Below are 18,901 nucleotides of genomic sequence, written 5' to 3' on the forward strand. Positions count from 1 at the left end.
ACTCATCAGCAAAAAAACGTTATTTCAGGCATAGGTAACTCGCTTATGGGGCTTCTTAGGTGGCTCAGTGGGTAAAGAACCCGCCCGCAACGCAAGTGATGCAGATTCACTCCCTGGGTCAAGAAAATCCCCTGGAGGAGGGCACGGCAACCCACTCCAGTATTCTTGCCTGGAGAATTCCACAGACAGAGGAGCCTGGCAGGTAAAAGAGTTGGACATGACTGAAGCGACTGAGCACAGCACACAACTTGCTTATGGGGAACGGAAGGGGTCTTTGTGGCAGGCTACCTCATCTTCCTTTGGGGAATAGAGAGGGTCCAGATGACCAATTACCTCATTGATGCAGACTAGAAAATTTCTGGTTAAGCCTACATTTTGGCTTCCCTGGTGGCTGAGACGGTAAAGAATCTGCCTTCTATGCGGGAGACTGGGGTTCAACCATGGATCAGGAAGGTCCCCTGGAGGAGGGAATGGCAACCCACTCGAGTATTCTTGCCTGGAGAATTCCATGGACGGAAGAGTCTGATTGGCTGCAGTCCCTGAGGTCGCAAAGAGTCGGCTACAACCGATTGACTAGCATTCATACTTTCTGGGGGAGGATGAAGTTTTAGTTAGGTTAGTGGTGTGACCTAGGAGAAGTGACTCCACTGGGGCCTCTGGGGTTCTTTTTAACATCAACCTAATTTTGAAACTGTTCCTACAGAAAAAAAAAAAGTTTATTGGGGCTTGGGGGGCACATAATGTTCAAATATTTTGAAACAACTTAAAAAAAAAAAAAAAAAAACTGGACTCACTTCTTGAATTGACTATTAGAGGGACTTTCCTGGTGGTGTGGTGGCTAAGACTCTGTGCTCCCAACGCAAGTGACTTGGATTTGATCCCTGGTCAGGGAACTAGATCCCACTGCTAAAGGTCCAGCATGCCACACCTGGCCAGACCTGGCACAGCCTAAATAGATAAACAAACAAACAAAAAAAATCTTAAGTACAAAAATAAAAAGACCAAACCCCAGTAACAAACAGACCTCCCAAACACAATGAAGTTTATTTACTGTAGTAAATAAGAATACCTTCAAGATAATTTAAATCAGTTTCCCAAGTTAGCAAGTCATGTGTGCTGCTCTTAACCGGCAGGACCTTTCTAGAGACATATCTAACCATTTTTTAAACTTAAAAAAAAATGCATTTAGCTGCGCCAGGCCTTTGCTGTGGCACATGGAGTCTTTGCTCTTCATTGCATCATGCATGATCTCAGCTCCCTGACCTGGGATCCAATCCAGGCCCCCTGTATGGGGAGGACAGAGTTTTAGCCACTGGTCCACCAGGAAAGTCCCTCTAATAGTCAATTCAAGAAGTCTTCAGAATAGGCATCTTCAATGACCAACCAATTTCTCTTCTTTCCATTTTATTTTAGAACTAAGGAGGCACTGAACTAGAGAATTCTCCAGTTGCCAGCATTAGTTAGGTCACACGGGATTTCCCAAACTTGAGATTCCCAAATTCCCTGGCAGGAATCCCTGCAGGGTTTTGCAGGTCTAAGGGAGGAACCGAGCAAGTCTGGGTCACACCACTCGGTGGTTCCCAGCCTGGAGCGAGCCCTAGTCACCTGGGCAGGTGTTTCTGCTTTCTGAAAACATTTTCCGGAAATTTTGTTAAAACAACTCCGTACAATAGCTCGTGTGCAGTATGACTCCATTTCTTCAAATAGTGTAGGATTGAAAATTAATTTTGGTTATGAGAAACGCGTGGTCTATAGTTATTTGCATTTTTAAAAAATCTTCTACCATGAATAGTCATGTGTGTTAATTAAGAGAGTTTTTCAGTTTCTAATAAGCATTTTCCAGAGGCTTATCTGGACAATGGTTTCTCCGGGGCACACTGCCGGCGGGGGGGGGGGGGGGGGCGGGGAGGGAGGGGTGCGCCTCTCGCTCGCGCACGCGCAGATGACAACTCAGCTCTGCTCTGGGGCTCCGCGAGACTTCCGCAGGGCGAGATCCGGGCCCCGCCGGCGGCTCGGCCCCTCCTCCAAGCCCCGCCTCAATTTCCGGCTTTTTGCTCCGCCCCCTCGGCGTCTCGGGATCTTCTCCCTGGCCTGGCTCCAGCAGCCTCGCTCTGGCTGCGCGCTGCCCTCTCTTCTATTGCCGGCTGGGTTCCAGGCTTGTTTTGTTTGCGACGCTGTCGTGCCACAGCGCGCTTTACGGCCGCAGGGACGGAGCGAGCCGGCGCCAGGGCCCCTCCGGCCGTGAAGCAGGACGGGGGAAAGAGGTTGATGCCCGGCGGCGGGGCAAGCGCGTCATCTGGTCGGCTTCTCACCGCCGCGGAGCAAAGGGGAACCCGGGAAGCGGCGGGGTCGGCGTCCAGGAGCGGCCCGGGAGGCTCGGGCTCCGGCGGCAGAGGCGGAGCGGGCGTCCCCGGGCCGGGGAGCGGAGGCCCTGGGGGCCCCGCGGGCAGGATGAGCCTGACCCCGAAGGAGCTCTCGAGCCTGCTGAGCATCATCTCGGAGGAGGCGGGCGGCGGCAGCACCTTCGAGGGCCTGTCCACCGCCTTCCACCACTACTTCAGCAAAGCCGACCACTTCCGCCTGGGCTCGGTGCTCGTGATGCTGCTGCAGCAGCCGGACCTGCTACCCAGCGCGGCGCAGCGCCTCACGGCGCTCTACCTGCTCTGGGAGATGTACCGCACCGAGCCGCTCGCCGCCAACCCCTTCGCCGCCAGCTTCGCGCACCTGCTTAACCCCGCGCCGCCCGCCCGCGGCGGCCAGGAACCCGACCGGCCGCCCCTCTCAGGTACGGCTGGGACCGCCTTCCTGGAGCTGCTGGGCCTTCACCGGCCTGGGAAATCCGTCGTCTCCTTTTGAAATTCCCTCCCCACCCCCTCCACCAAGTACGGACGAGTGGCAGCTTCCTGGCACCGAAAATTAACCGCTCCCCCCGCAACAGTAGGAGCCGTCAAACCGTGCAGCTTAGTGTGGGGCTTGACGCTTTTGTGCCTCACATGCGGTTCGTTCTCGTCTAGCCCGTCAGAGGTGTGTGAAGTTGTAAGTAACGACACACTTTATCTGCCCCCGGCTTTAAGTCTCAGGAGAGTCAATGAGAAGTCATTCAGAACCGGAAGACGTGGTTGAGGCGGAGATACACATTACGCAGGGCTTCCCCGGTGGCTCAGTGGTAAAGAACCCGGCTGCCAATGCAGGAGACACGGGTTGGACCCCTGGGTCACGAAGATCTTCTGGAGAAGGAAATGGCAACCCACTCCAGTATTCTTGCTTAGAGAATCCCATGGACAGAAGAGCCTGGCAGGCTACAGTTCATGGGGTCGCAGAGTGGGACACGACTTACCAGCTAAACAACAAAGGATTATACTAGCCACCTTCTTGCTGTTAGGTGTTCTTGGTTAACGCGATGGGGTCACAGGATAGAAAACAGCCTCGAATTCACCGCCTAGATTATAAAACTACTACTGGACATTATGTAAAAGGTGTGTTTTCTGCAACTTTGGTGAGACCGGTGGATTTGATGTGAGACTGCTTTTTTTTGTTTTGGTAACTCAAGAGCTTGTTTATGAGACTTGATTTTAGGAGAAGACCTGAAGCCAGGAGAGGAGAACGGCATAGAGGAGAAGATGGTGATGAGTGTCTGGGAGATTTAGACAGGGCCCAGTGTAGTGGGCAGAACAGGTTGTCAGAGGTGGGAAGCAGCTTGATCTCCTAGTCCTTAGGCAGTGAGGAAACAGGTAAGTCACTCCTTAGGAAGGGACTGCTATTCCGGGAGCCAGAAGGTGAAGGCAGGATTAATGTAATACTAGAGAATTTTTTCCTGCAGGAGAGGGCTTCTGCAGTTAAGCTAGTCATTGTTGCTGCTGGCAATTCTTCTGGATCTAAAGCATCTTCTGATTGGTTACCTAAAAGGGGCAACTTTTGTATTCCATGAGATATCTGTAGCGTGCAGGTTCTGAACCTGACTTTCAGGAAGTTTGAGAATGTCCAGAAAAGTGACTGCAAGGTGTGTTGTGTGTGTGTATATGTGTGGTCTGGTCAAACCCGCCACCCAAGATGGACAGAGACAGTGTGGGATTTGGGTCTGAGAGCCTTCTGAATTCTGTAGGATGGGTTAGGTAAAGGAACTGTGACTTATGTAATGTTATTCTCAAATGCAATGAGTCTGAAACTAGATCTAGGCTGTTAACTTTGTATTGTAAATAGATTTCCCAGGAAAGAAATCCATAGATCGGTTATTTTGCCTGTCTCTGCCTCAGTTTACTTCTCTGTAAGCTGCAGATAATAATTCCCAGCTGGCAGAGTAGGCAGCAAGCATCTACCTGCAAAGCAGAAAACCAGAATTTGATCCCTGGGTCAGGAAGTTCCCCTGGAGAAGGGAATGGCAACCCATCCAGTATTCTTGCCTGGAGAATCCCATGGACAGAGGAGCCTGGCAGGCTAGTCCATGACATGGCAAAGAGTTGCACATGACTTCAGTTCAGTTCAGTTGCTCAGTCGTGTCCGACTCTTTGCCACCCCATGAATGCAGCACGCCAGGCCTCCCTGTCCATCACCAACTCCCAGAGTTCACTCAAACTCAAGTCCATTGAGTCGGTGATGCCATCCAGCCATCTTATCCTCTGTCGTCCCCTTCTCCTCCTGCCCCCAATCCCTCCCAGCATCAGAGTCTTTTCCAATGAGTCAACTCTTCCCATGAGGTGGCCAAAGTACTGGAGTTTCAGCTTTAGCATCAGTCCTTCCAACGAACACCCAGGACTGATCTCCTTTAGAATGGACTGGCTGGATCTCCTTGCAGTCCAAGGGACTCTCAAGAGTCTTCTCTAACACCACAGTTCAAAAGCATCAATTCTTCGGTGCTCAGCTTTCTTTACAGTCCAACTCTCACATCCATACATGACCACAGGAAAAACCATAGCCTTGACCAGACGAACCTTTGTTGGCAAAGTAATGTCTCTGCTTTTGAATCTGCTATCTAGGTTGGTCATAACTTTCCTTCCAAGGAGTAAGCGTCTTTTAATTTCATGGCTGCAATCACCATCTGCAGTGATTTTGGAGCCCAGAAAAATAAAGTCTGACACTGTTTCCACTCTTTCCCCATCTATTTCCCATGAAGTGATGGGACCAGATGCCATGATCTTCGTTTTCTGAATGTTGAGCTTTAAGCCAACTTTTTCACTCTCCTCTTTCACTTTCATCAAGAGGCTTTTTAGTTCCTCTTCACTTTCTGCCATAAGGGTGGTGTCATCTGCATATCTGAGGTTATTGATATTTCTCCCGGCAATCTTGATTCCAGCTTGTGCTTCTTCCAGCCCAGCGTTTCTCATGATGTACTCTGCATAGAAGTTAAATAAGCAGAGTGACAATATACAGCCTTGACGTACTCCTTTTCCTATTTGGAACCAGTCTGTTGTTCCATGTCCAGTTCTAACTGTTGCTTCCTGACCTGCATATAGGTTTCGGGACTAACAAACACAGAGTTGTTATGAGGAATAGAAGTAAGTGTTATCCACAATTACTGTTGATAGAGATGGTGCTTAAATCCACAACAGAGGGACTGTCAATGACAAGGCTTATTACATTGTACATCAAGGGGCATATATAGTGGGTATATATATAGTTTTAATTTTTAAAAAATTAAAATTAAAACTCGAGTGTAATTGCTCTACAGTATTATTAGTTTCTGCAACAGTGTGAATCAGCTGTATGTATACAAACATCCTCTCCCTCATGAGCCTCCCTCCTCCCCGTCCCACCCCTTTAGGTCATCACAGAGCACAGAGCTGAGCTCCCAGTGCCATGTATACAGCAGCTTCCCATCTAGGGGGTGCATGTTTTTTGAGCGTTTCAGGTGACTCTGCTGTGGAGCCAAGGTTGAAAATGTATCTGAATGTGAGTAGGAAGACTTCTTCACACTCGGGAAACTTCAGTCTGGCTGAGGAAACACAAACGTGACTGTGGCCTGACACCCAGGGCTGTGCTGGGTGGCACGTACACGGAGCCTTGTGGCACGGGAACTACACCCGTGGAGCCCGAGGGACCTCGAGAGGGACTGATGTTTCTGCTGGATGTTGATGAGGGGTGGTGGGAAGAGAAGGGCGCGGCCCTCTCAGGTATTCCAAGAGCTGCATGTATTGTATGTTTTGAAATCAGGACTCGGAGAAGCTAAGAGGTTTTGTGCAACCGAAATGCAGAGCACAAGCGTTGGAGGGGGAAATGGGAGGAGGAGAGTGCGTCAGGACCAGATGAGGAAGGTCTTATAACAGTGCAGAGCTAGTGGTTGCTTCCTTGTCCCTCTACCTTTTACACAGTTGCTGGCTGCAGCAGAGAAGAAAAGCATTTCTGAGGACTGTAGTTTTTGATTTGTTTTGGTCTGTATACATAAACTTATCTTTGCAGGAACTGAAGCATGTTAGAAAACAAAGCTCTTAATAGCTCCACAAACTTAAGTTTCATTGACATCACCTCAGATCACAGTGAATCATTTGACATACAACAGTTGGCCCTGTACATCTTTGGGTTCTGCATCTAAGGATCCAACCAGACCCTTGGGGGTGTGTGTGTGGGGGGGCGGAGTTCCAGAAAGTTCCCCAAAGCAGAACTTGAATTCTGGCAGCTATTTACATATCACTTACTTTGTACTTACCTAGCATTTACATTGTATTTACATAGCATTTACATTGTCTTAGGCATTGTAAGTAATCTGGAGTTTAAAGTATAAGGAGGATGTGTGTAGGTTACTTTCAAATACTACAGCTTTTATGTATAGGACCCAGGCATCCCTGGATTTTAGTATTTGCAGGAGGTCTTGGAACCAGTCCTTGGGATGATTCCTTAATTATATTTTCATAAATGTATTTGGTTAAACAAATCTTCGATTATAATTGTCTTTAAAGATACATGAGATGCTAGTTTTATCAGGCTCAAGATAATTTCTAAAAATAACCATTAGCAAAATTGTCATACATTTTTTGCTTGTGTATTTACAGGGTTTTTACCTCCTATAACTCCACCAGAGAAGTTTTTTCTTTCCCAGCTCATGCTGGCACCCCCACGGGAACTCTTCAAAAAGACACCCCGGCAGATCGCCCTTATGGACGTCGGGAACATGGGCCAGTCTGTGGACATTAGCGGGCTTCAGCTCGCCCTGGCTGGTAAGGCAGAGCCACGGTTCAGGTACTCATGCGCAGAGGCTGCTCTGCAATTCAGATGTCTCTACAGTGAGATCCAGGGACCACAGATATATTTATGGATGATGCAATTGTGTCTTCCTAACTTTAAGAAAACAAGGAAATAAGCATCAATGACTACAAGGGACAGCTATAACTACAGTGTGTATGCAATAGTATCTTGTGTTTTAACAGATTTTCCCCTGGTTCCTACTGAGGTCGAAATCTTTTGAGGTGTTTATTGGCCATTCAAGCTTTTAAAAATAAAATACTCATTGAAGTCATTAGCCCATTTCCCCCCTATTTTTAAAGACTGATTTGTAGGAGTTTTGGAGAAAAAACAAAAAAGCTTGAACCTGGCCCTTTGCTTGTGTGTTGTAGACAAGTTTCTCCGGTTACGAGCTTGTGTTTTCACTCTCCTTGTGCCGCATTTTAAAGTGTTTTTTGTTTTAACCTTTTTCAGAACGCCAGTCTGAATTGCCAACTCAAAGTAAGGCCAGCTTCCCTAGCATTCTCAGTGACCCGGACCCAGATTCGTCTAACTCTGGATTTGACAGCTCCGTTGCCTCTCAGATCACGGAAGCTTTAGTCAGTGGACCAAAGCCACCTATTGAAAGTGAGTAAATCTGATTTTATATTCTTTTATATCCTTGGTTTTATTTTAGCAGTGTCCTACTGAGACTCTGGTGTTCTGAAACATGTTGTTTTCGTTTATGCTGAAACATGAATCTTTTAAAAATTTTATTTTATTGAAATAGTTGATTTACAGTGTTGAGGTAATTTCTGCTGTACAGCAGAGTGATTCAGTTATATGTTCTTTTTCATATTCTTTTCATTATGGTTTCACACAGGATACTGAATTTTGTTTCCTGTGCTATATGGTAGGACCTCCTCCCTTATGCTAATCCCAGAACCCCAGTCCACCCCGCGCCCGGGGCAGCACACGGCTGCTGTGTCTGGGAGTCTGTTTCAGTTTCATGGATAAGTTCATTCGTGTCACATTTCAGACCCCACGTAGCAGTGGTATATTCGTCTTTATCTGTCTGGTTTACTTCACTAATCTGATAACCTCTAGGTCCATGTTGCTGCAAATGGCATTACCTCATTCTTTGTCTGTTCATCTCTCAGTGGACAGATTGTTTCCACGTCTCAGCTATTGTGAACAGTGCTGCCCTGAACATACGGGTGCCTGTTGTCTTTTTGAATTGCAGTTTTGTCGATACAGACCCAGAAGTGGGATTGCTAGATCATATGGCAACTGTTTTTAGTTTACTGAGAACCTCCATGATGTTTTCCACAGTGGCTGCACCAATTTACATTCCCATCAGTAAAGAAGGAGAGTTCCCTTTTCTCCACACCCTCTCCAGCATGTTATTTGTAGATTTCAATGATGGCCATTCTGACTGGTGTGAGGTGGTACCTCATTGTAGTTTTGATTTGCATTTCTCTAATAATTAGCTATGTTGAGCATCTTTTCCTGTGCCTTTTGGCCATCTGTATGTCTTCTTTGAAGAAATGTCTCTTTAGATCTTCTGTTCATTTTTTGATTGGGTTGATTTTTTTTGCAGTTGAGATGGATGAGCTCTATGTGTATTTTGGAAATTAAGTTCGTGTTGGTCACATCATTTGCAAATATTTTTTCCCAGTCTGTAGGTTTTCTCTTAGTTTTATTTATGGTTTTCTTTGCTGAAGAAAAGCTTATAAGTCTGATTAGGTCCCATTTGTTTATTTTTGCTTTTATTTCTATTGCCTTGGGAGAATGATCTAAAAAAACAAAAAAAACATTGGTGGGATTTATGCCAGAGAATGTTAAACATGAATTTAATGAGAAACTTCTAGTATGATGTCTGGAACATAGTAGATATGCTCAATAAAAGTTAGTTTCTTTAATAAAAATACCAAGTTTTTTTTTAATTACATACCTAAAGCTATACATTCCCTGAAATAAGGTTATTTTTGTATCTTATTACCTTTTTTGTTTTATACCTCTTTATTAATCTCATCATTAATAATGGAGAATCTCATCATTCTCCATTAAAGTTTTACTGAGTCTTACGGCTCTTACTTTAATTCAAAGAAAACACCTATTGAAGCTTATGGAACTGTATTTTTTGGTTTTATAGGCTTCTGTGTGGTTTTAATGATGACAGCATGCTTTCTGCTTAGGGATAAGATTATGTTCTCCAGACTGTAGGGTTACCTTGAGTTTGAAACCTGCACTGTGACTCTTCATGCCATTTATAGTAGTTCTTTGGCATAAACAAGTCTCAGCTAGTCACAGTGTATGGGAAGGCCCAAGGCACAGAGGTGGTTATTTAATGCTCCCTGGGCACAGCTGTGACTGGAATGGGCCACTGGAAAGGGATGTAAGAAGGAGACTGGTCAGGTATCAGGTCCGAGTCTAGCTGAACACCAAGCATCCTTACCTCATGGGAACTTTCTCTTGATCACATAAGTACTGCATCTCCTAAAATGTTAAAACACTTTCTGTTAATAGCCTGCAGAGATTCAGTGCTGGTTCTGGTGAAGAGATGGTATAGTTTAAGATAAAGGGATGGGGCTTCCTTGGTGGCTCGGTGGTAAAGAATCTGCCTGCCACTGCAGGAGACACGGGTTCAATCCCTGGTCCAGGAAGATCCTAAATGCTGAGGAGCACCTGAGCTTGTGCACCACAACTATTGAGCCTGTGCTCTGGAGCCCAGGAGCTACAACTACTGAAATCTGCGTCCCTAGAGCCCATGCTCCTCTGCAGTAAGAGAAGCTGCGGAAATGAGAAGCCCGTGCACTGCAGCTGGAGAGTAGCCCCTGCTCTCCACAACTAGAGAAAAGTCCATGTAACAACAGAGACCTAACACAACCCAAAAAAAGACAAAGGGACGATTCTTAGCCAGAAAATACACATTTTCAATGAACTGGAGTATCCAAGTCTGAAATTTGACTGGGGCTTGGTCCATGGGAGGAGACAGCCGTCTTAGGCCCTGTGTGAAAACCAAAGAGGGGCTGAAGTTTGCACAGGACTCCCAGCCAGTGTTTGTTTTCATTTACTGAAGAGCATTTATATCTTAGGGATCAATCTTTATAACAGTTGAGGTATTGAGTCACTCCCCTGTCCTTTTTTTTTTCTTTTCACTGTTTTATTAAAATGATATAGCATTTGTGAATTGATGGGTTTATGAAACTCTCCAGATTCGTTTGAGAATGTCCGGTCAACCATAGTTCTCACCTGCCCATTTTATCTATACATAATTTGCTACTGCAAGGTTTTAAGAGGCAAAAATAAAACTGGTACACATTATATGGTCTCTGAATAAAACAGTGCTGAGAACAGGATGACTGAGATCAAATAGTGTTTTATTTTTCCCATCAAAAGACTTACCAATGAAGTAAGTGGTGTCCTTTTGCTACTGACCATGATTGAACCAGGACTTGGCAGGGGGTGGTAATGCTTTCCTCTGCTCTCCAAAGATTGATAGATTTGGTCTCTGGTATAATAATTCTGTGTCAGCATTTCATTCTTTCATTTGTGTTCTGGAAAAAACCGACTTTATGTCATTTCTGCTTCTGATTTTTGAATCAGTGTGACCGTGTTGTCCTTATTAAGCAACCCACTCCAGTACTCTTGCCTGAGAAATCCCGTGGACAGAAGCTGCCTGCAGGGCTACAGTCCATGGGGTCGCAGAGTCAGACATGACGGGGCACGCCCGCATGCACAGACGTGGAGTTTATACAGAAGTATGTGAGTGTCAGCCGACCCACAGCAGCAGTCACACAGGCTCCTCTGATTGCAGGCCATTTTCGGCCAGAGTTCATTCGCCCCCCGCCTCCGCTACATGTGTGTGAGGACGAGCTGGCCTGGCTCAACCCCACTGAGCCTGACCATGCGATCCAGTGGGACAAGTCAATGTGCGTGAAGAACAGCACCGGTGTGGAGATCAAGCGAATAATGGCTAAAGCCTTCAAGAGCCCCCTGTCCTCTCCTCAGCAGACACAGGTATGTGTTTACCATCAGCGTTTTCCTGTATTGAATTCACCAAGTGGTTTTGTTTCTCATAAAGTGATAAACGACCAGTGATCACTAGTGGGAAGTGTCTTGGTCCCTGAAGCTTCGTTTGGCCTCCCACTCTGCTCGCTGCACTGGTGGGGCAACGAGTCTGGTGCCCAAACACCTGGCAGCTTCTGTGTGGGATCAGTTCGCCCCTGGGTGAGGGGTCTGAGGTGGCGCTCACTTTGGGGCACTCTGCTCTGGCTCTGCTGCTGGGTGCTTCGTGTACGCTGTTGCTAAGCTGAACGGGACTGACTTACCCCGGAGGGTAAGTCCGCAGTCACTCACATCTCACCAGGGAGGGAAACCAGCGCCCATCACACGGTTGGTCGGTCGTGGACTCAAAAGTCCCCGTGCCCGACGATGAGACTTCCTTCAGGCAAGACGGTAGTTCCTGTTGGTGCATCTTACCCAGTTTGCACTCTCTCCCATTAGAACTTGTCAGGAGGTACATTTCCAACCCGGTTTACCACCTAACACCATCTTCAGAGTCAAGTAACAGCCTTGTTCGTAGTTCACTTTGCTAACCAGTCAGTCCTGAAAGAGTATGTGTGTACAAGCAAGTAGATGAGGAAATAGCATAGAAAATGTATGTAAAGCAATGTACAAATCTGGCAAAAAACACTATTTTTGCGGACACATATTTGAATAACAGAGTGCGTGTGACTCACACTGTAGTGTAGGCAGTCTGACCCCCGACCCCCCCCTCCCCAGGTGCTGGGCAGGCTTCAGTTCCTGAGTTTCCTGATGACCTCTGTGGTCTGTGCTTTTCAGTAGTACTAGTTGGTAAGATTATTTTTGATTATAACCAAAAACAAAAAAGAAAAAAAACCTACCTACAAGGGACTTAAGGATGTTATTGTTAAAATCCAGACAGTATTGATTCTGGTTTCATGCCCAGGAGGCATCAGTGTTATTTATAAACTCTAGTGATGGTGCCTGGTTGTAATACCTGACAATTCAAATATAAGTGTCAAAATATCAAAGCATGATTATCATGGGTTTGAGGGAAGATACTGATGAAGTTGGTTCAGTGCAGGTAAATTTTATAACATTTTAAAAATAAAATACTTGGGTATTTTTATATGCAGGAAAGAGAACTTCTAACTTAAATTCTTTTTCTCTCTTTAAAAAAACTTGATTTTATTTAGCTCCTTGGAGAGTTGGAAAAGGACCCCAAACTTGTTTATCATATTGGCCTCACTCCAGCCAAACTTCCTGACCTAGTGGAAAACAATCCTCTAGTTGCTATAGAAATGTTGCTGAAGTTAATGCAGTCAAGTCAGATCACTGAGTATTTTTCAGTTCTGGTCAATATGGATATGTCATTACATTCGATGGAAGTTGTAAATCGGTAAGTTTCTGTACTCCATCAAATGCTGGGTGGGGGTGGGGGCATGTATATAGATCCTGATTAAATGATTAGAAGGGGAAAAACTCACAACATTTTTTTCCCCTGGCATTGTTAGTCTGAGAACACCCATTAAATAATCTGAGCTTTAGTGTTAACTGCAAATGAATTTCGCACCCCAAGGAAGAACGTGGAGGGTATTCTGAGCGTTTAACACTGTCTTAACCACTGGACCACCTGGGGAGTCACCGCCTATGAAATCTACTTGCTAAAATGTATTTCCCTATATGTGATTATATATTCCTAGTGCTCTGTGCTCAAGTCCCTCAGTCATGTCTGACTCTGTGCTTCCATGGACGGTAGCCCAGCAGGCTCCTCTGTCCATGGGATTTTCCAGGCAAGGATACTGGAGTGGGTTGCCATTTCCTATTCTGGGGATCTCTCTGACCCAGGGATCGAACCCAAGTCTCCTGCATCTCCTGCATCGGCAGGTGGATTCTTTACCACTGCACCACCTGGGAAGCTATATAGTCTTTATATAAATTACAGGTGTTGCATTATTTCTGTTAGTGACTAAAGCTATATCATGGGAAGGTAGGGGCCAAGGAGCTGAGACAGTTCCAAGAATACCTTCCTAGAATTCCCGGCATTGTTCTCTGAACCGCTCTTTGATTTGGTCTTCTTGCTCTGCTGTCATCAACTGTCAGGGAAGCAAGAAGAGGTTTCTCACTTTGTTACTTTGCTTACAAGTTTTAGGTACGTCACAAATTTCACAGACTTGGAGGTTAGCTTGGGAACCTGCTGTTAAGCTGTTTATATGTAGTGTAGGTCAGGAAGATCCCCTGGAGGAGGAAATGGCAACCCACTCCAATGCTCTTGCCTGGGAAATCCCATGGACAGAGGAGTCTGGCGGAGTACAGCACATGGGGTCACAGGAGAGTCAAACACGACTTAGCAACTCAACAACAACAAGTAGTGCAGCCACACAGGCAGGCTTGCCTGGCGTGCTCCCAGTTTGGGCTTCTCATCCTCAACCCCCTCCACGTGGTGTCCTGTTTTGAGGGCTAAATCATATGGCCTTTCTGCTTACGGGGAGATCCATTCTGAGCACCAGACAACCACACTTCAATTAGAGCACGACCTTTGTGGAGCACTCGTTTGTAAGGTGGGGATTATTGTTTTTTAACCTCCTTATAGCTGTACTCAGAGACAGCAATGGCACCCCACTCCAGTACTCTTGCCTGGAAAATCCCATGGACGGAGGAGCCTAGTAGGCTACAGTCCATGGGGTTGCTAAGAGTTGGATACGACTGAGCAACTTCACTTTCACTTTTCACTTTCATGCATTGGAGAAGGCAATGGCAACCCACTCCAGTGTTCTTGCCTGGAGAGTCCCAGGGACGGGGGAGCCTGATGGGCTGCCGTCTATGGGGTCACACAGAGTCGGACACGACTGAAGCGACTTAGCAGCAGCAGCAGTATAGCTGTACTAAGCTGGGAATTCCCGGGCAGTCCAGTGTTTAGGATTCAGCACTTCCACTGCTGAGGGCCAGCATTCACTCCCTTCAGTGGGGAGGGGGAACACGACTAAGATCCCCAAATCTGCACGGTGAAGCCCCCCGCAAAAAAGTCCTTTTAAGTTAATCAGCTGGTGGGAAAAGCCTAACTGAAAGCCCAGGGCAGGTGTGTCCTAGGGCAGCACAGATCTGGGGAGGGAGAGAGGAAGCACGTTTTCAACCTTCATTTTCTGTCGCTTGCAAGACCTGTCAACCTGCTCCTTCCGCCACCTTCTCGTCTGAGCCTTTCTTCTGTTCGGGTCCTCCAGGCTGACCATGCTGAGTGCTTACTTACTGTCTAAACCAGACCGTAGGCACTTTGTCCAAGGATAACTACATCCTTTTATCAGTGTGGACATGATTTCAAGGGTGGGGTCTGCTGTGGGAGCCCCACCCACCCCCCTCATTGTGCATCACCCCATCCCACGCGTCACCAGCAGCCTATGGCTGCGTTTCCTTGGGGCCTTGTGGGAAAAAAATTCTGTACTCGGGTAATGTGCCACGCCCACCCCCGATTCTACACTTCACTTAGATTATTTACTGATTTGAAGAACACTTCTCTCCTTGGGTTTCCATTTAAGTCATATGCCCTGTGAATCCTTCCCACTTACACTGCTCCTTGAGCAAACATTTGCCTCATGTAAGTACTCAGTCATGCATTGTGCTGTTCAGTTCCTACCACGCCTTCCTTCACAAGTACTCCTTGCATAGCACTCATGTGTAATCAGGTTGGTATTACTTAGGTAGACGGAGTAACTGCCCACATCGTCAGAGCCTGGATGGTAACTAGAACTATGATTCAGCCAAGACCACCCAGGGACATGGTGCTCAGCGCTTATTACATATGATGTGCAGACCTGAGAAACGAAGTGTCACTTATTAACGGGGGTGAGTGGGGTGGGTGGCTCCGATGTTCACCTGCATAAACCATTAATATTAGAATTTTCACTAAGTGACCGAAATTAACAGGCCTGCCTTTATTTTTATGAAACAGACTAACCACAGCTGTTGATCTACCTCCTGAATTTATTCACCTTTATATATCCAATTGCATTTCTACCTGTGAACAAATTAAGGATAAATATATGCAGGTAAGTCACAATTTCTGTAACCTTTATAAATACCTGCCCTGAAAACAGACGCTGACACAGGCTCCTCTTTCAGAACCGTCTGGTGCGTCTCGTGTGCGTCTTTCTGCAGTCCCTGATCCGTAACAAGATCATCAACGTGCAGGACTTGTTTATAGAAGTGCAGGCCTTCTGCATCGAGTTCAGCAGGATCCGTGAGGCCGCAGGCCTCTTCCGGCTGCTGAAGACCCTGGACACCGGAGAGACGCCTGCCGAGACCAAGGTGTCCAAGTGATGCCTCTTGGGACCTCCTGTTCACTGTTCAGCTGTGCTGTGCTTTCCTTTTTAAATCTGTCCAGACCCGTGATTGCCTGGTTTAATGCACATAAACATCACTCTCTCCACTTAGAGTCTTGCCTCCCTGGGTGACTTTTCCCTTTAGATGAATTTTTGGTGGGAACCTGGAAGAATGCGTCCTGTAGGTCTTGCTGATGGCTATCCACAGGGAAGGTCATCCCAAAGTCACTGCACTCGGGAGATGAGGCCGTCAGCAGTGAAGAGCAACAGGCTTATTTTTGCTTAAGATGTAAGTCATAGGCTTCTGATGAGGCTTTAGGGAGAGTAAATGAAGACCCTCTTTAAGAACATGAATTCCTGCCCCTGGGGCCTGGAGTCATCCCGGGATGGCAGCCTGACCCTTGAACTTCTCACTGGGCCCAGTGTGAGCCATGGACACACATGTAACCTCATGCTTGCTTTTCACGGGGACCTAAAACAGAGTAAACACTTTTCTTGGGCTGTCCACCAATGTGGGGATTCCCCAAAACTGCCTTTGGGGGCTGTGATAGCTGGTAGTTCTCCAGGCTTTCTCTCTTGATGTTCGGTGCTCTGGGAGGAGGACAGTCCTGGGAAGCTGTCCTCACTGAGTGGGATGTGTGCCCCGCCTGTGGGCTCCTGTGGGCTGTTACCCCTCTTTTAACTCTGGACAACAGTGCCTTACATTAAAGTTTTCTATGAACTCTATCATCTGATGTAGTTTTTACTTGAAGAAATCCCCCACCTACTGAGGTACTTTCAAAGCATACTCTATACAGAAACCTGAGTAACTCACCTTCCAGTCCAACTCTTAGCAAAAGTTAAAGGATATACCAAGCAGGGCAGGTTTTAAGATTAGTATAAATTCCAGCCTTGTAATATTGGCAAAACGGTATGCCTAGATGATGAGAAATTTTAGCTTAGATATTCTCATAAAGGGAAGGATTTATAAATATATCAGCTTCAAAAGGACCCAAGCTGGCCTAACAGGTATGCCTTCAGAAGTCTAAATATGGACGTAACGCACTTCTTTCCACACCTAACTTTTCTTTGCCCAGGGCTGAGGTTTGGGCATCACCATTTTGCACATTAGCACTGGGCAAAGCAAGCTTATTAGCCAGTACCGTCTGTGATGGTGAAGTTTCGCCCATACCACTGCTGGAAGCGCCCAACCTCGGGTCAGGCCCTGCCGATTCTTGGTAAGCGAGAGCTCCCGGCCGGCAGCCTGGATGCACACACAGAGCTTGCCTGGCACACGTTTTCTCTGTGAGGCCCTCAGTCATGCGGCAGCCCTATGCCTGGGCACTGTCCCAAGCTACGGAATCACCAACTTAAGCGGCACAGAATGTCAGAAATGTGGCACCACACTTCCCACGAAAGGACACCTGTTGTCAGTCTGACGCTAGAAGACCATGTCCTTTCCAGCCTCACCTGGGAACGTGTGTGCCAGCAGCTAGGCACTTCTCTGCCCTGGGGCATCCACAAGTTGCCACCCACGCAAACACTGATTTGGGGCCACAAACAGGCTTTTGTGGGCAGATTTGCAAACGTGGCCTGTGACTAAAGACAGACCATTGTTCATCATTTCCAGGTTACAGTCCTGGTGTTTACTTGACAGAGGAAAGGGTTTCAGGTGTATTTCAAATAAACAGCTTACAAAGAATAGTAGTTATATTTAGAGAACATTTTATGGGAGGAAAAAAAAATCCAGAAACATTTACAACACCAGCAAAAAGTTCTTCGTTAAACATGTTTAAAAGTAGAAGAAAGTTTACCTGAAATAAAAGGAACTATAATCCTGGGATTTGATAACTGCATCAACTTTTAAGTTTAATCAGATGAGTTCATGTTTTCTAAAAACCACATCTTGAATTCTCTGGACTTTCAGTTCCAATTTCTAGCTTTAATATCTTCAAATCACCTGCTTAAAAGAAGACAGCAAGACGACCTGTTAAAATGACATCTTAGGGTAGAAAGATGTTTGAAAAAGTATTTGTGAGCCTAAAATATAACTATTTCAAATACCTTTCTTTAGCAATATTGTTTGTTTATGCAACTCTAAGAAAATGGTATCATTCAGACAAATGATACCATGATAAATGGTATCAGAATAGACAAACTTTCATAAATTTTAATGGACTCAATGGACATGAGTTTGTGCAAACGCTTATGTGGAAAATCCTTAAGAAAAGGACTTCCAAAATCCTGAGATTCAATAACTAATCAGCCTAACAGGAAACATAAGTGTTTTCCCAGGTTTCTTTTTATCTGTTGATAAATAAGCCTCCAACGCGTCAAAAAGAATGGGTTGACTTTTCTTGTACTAATCTTAAACTAATGTAATGCAAATACTTTTTTGATTTACAACTTGTTTTGTACTTTTCCTGTTAGAATGAGGGCACACTTCTAGATACATGGCTGATGATATTGTTTTACTACTGTAACTAGTAATCGATGTGCCAGTACTTTTGAAAATGAAATGCTTTTAAAAGTGTTTTAAACTTCAAAAATGAAAATTAACTGGGAAAAGCATTGGTGGCTTTTCTAATTGGTGATCTTGTGACAGAAGCACAGCGTGCAGAAAAATAAGATGAACTCTGGTTCAGGCCAAAGTTCTGTGCTCTGTAAGCTGCAAATTAGAGTTTACACCGAGCCTGGAGAAATGCTTTTGACTAAAACATGTAAGTACCTCAGGTTCTAGTTAGCCACATATATGTGCTGACTTTACCTCAGCCCTCATTGATCATACGAGTGTGCTCCAAAACAGACTATAGCTAAGCCAAGCCGTCTTCCGGGGGCATCTGGTTATGTTGGGTATCTTGTCCCAGTGAAAGCAACCTGGTTCCTGAATGTCTTGTGCCTGTGTGCTCAGTGAGGTCTGACTCTCTGCGACCCCATGGGCTGCAGCCCACCAGGCTCCTCTGTAAATGGAATTGTCCAGGCAAGAATACTGGAGTGGGTTGCCATTTCTTCCTCCAGGGGATCTTCCCGACCCAGGCAAGGATTGAACCCACGCCTCTTGTGTCTCCTGCATTGGCATGCGAATTCTTTACCATGTGGTCTATTACTATTATTATTGTTGTCATGATTCTAGCGGTCTTTGGTGTATTAAGTGTATCATAAAACATGAATAATGGTGCTTACTGCGTGCTGAAGCCCCAAAGTTCCCCAGGGTTCACCAATCATCTCTTGTTAAAAATGTATGAGCTTGCTGGAAAGGCCCATTTTGGAAACCGTGCCCCGACGTTACTGAGGTCAGACCAGAGGTTCGCTTCAGGAGGTTTTGTCATCGTGTACCCAGAGAGAGCCAACTGCCAGGGGGCACACTGCAATTCGGCCTTTTAGTGTCATCATTCCTCAGTAACTGTGGGGCAGCCCTCCAGGGAAGAGTCTGGGCGCCCACCACT

At 46.1% G+C, this 18,901-nt stretch overlaps 2 protein-coding genes and 1 non-coding gene across 3 annotated transcripts in view; 1 reads left to right on the forward strand and 2 right to left on the reverse strand.

The window, feature by feature from the left end:
• The first annotated feature begins 2,185 nt into the window (after positions 1–2,185).
• CNOT11 (CCR4-NOT transcription complex subunit 11) lies at positions 2,186–16,202 on the forward strand. Its single transcript, XM_002691150.6, has 7 exons — positions 2,186–2,785; positions 6,984–7,148; positions 7,627–7,779; positions 10,952–11,154; positions 12,357–12,559; positions 15,107–15,203; positions 15,277–16,202. The coding sequence occupies exons 1-7, from the start codon at positions 2,269–2,271 to the stop codon at positions 15,472–15,474; spliced, it is 1,536 nt and encodes a 511-aa protein (XP_002691196.1). The 5' UTR covers positions 2,186–2,268; the 3' UTR covers positions 15,475–16,202.
• Positions 7,892–18,901, reverse strand: part of RNF149 (ring finger protein 149) — a 38,236-nt gene continuing 27,226 nt past the window's right edge. Inside the window, 3 exon segments of the mRNA XM_059891656.1 lie at positions 7,892–8,927; positions 10,540–16,392; positions 17,270–17,418. The gene's annotated coding sequence lies outside the window, so the exon portion shown is untranslated.
• On the reverse strand, positions 18,743–18,856 carry LOC112448929 (small nucleolar RNA SNORD89). The gene has a single exon (XR_003037387.1). It is a non-coding gene; the product is annotated as a small nucleolar RNA SNORD89 (small nucleolar RNA).

The sequence above is a fragment of the Bos taurus genome, chromosome 11, assembly GCF_002263795.3.
Source record: "Bos taurus isolate L1 Dominette 01449 registration number 42190680 breed Hereford chromosome 11, ARS-UCD2.0, whole genome shotgun sequence".
NCBI classification, from domain to species: domain Eukaryota; kingdom Metazoa; phylum Chordata; class Mammalia; order Artiodactyla; family Bovidae; genus Bos; species Bos taurus.

What these genes read in the sequence shown, in the direction of transcription:
- CNOT11 (XM_002691150.6), top strand. Translation starts at nt 2,269, where the DNA reads ATGCCCGGCGGCGGGGCAAGCGCGTCATCTGGTCGGCTTCTCACCGCC. An exon ending in CGACCGGCCGCCCCTCTCAG is followed by an intron (nt 2,786 to 6,983) that starts GTACGGCTGGGA and finishes GTGTATTTACAG; the next exon opens with GGTTTTTACCTCCTATAACT. An exon ending in GCTTCAGCTCGCCCTGGCTG is followed by an intron (nt 7,149 to 7,626) that starts GTAAGGCAGAGC and finishes AACCTTTTTCAG; the next exon opens with AACGCCAGTCTGAATTGCCA.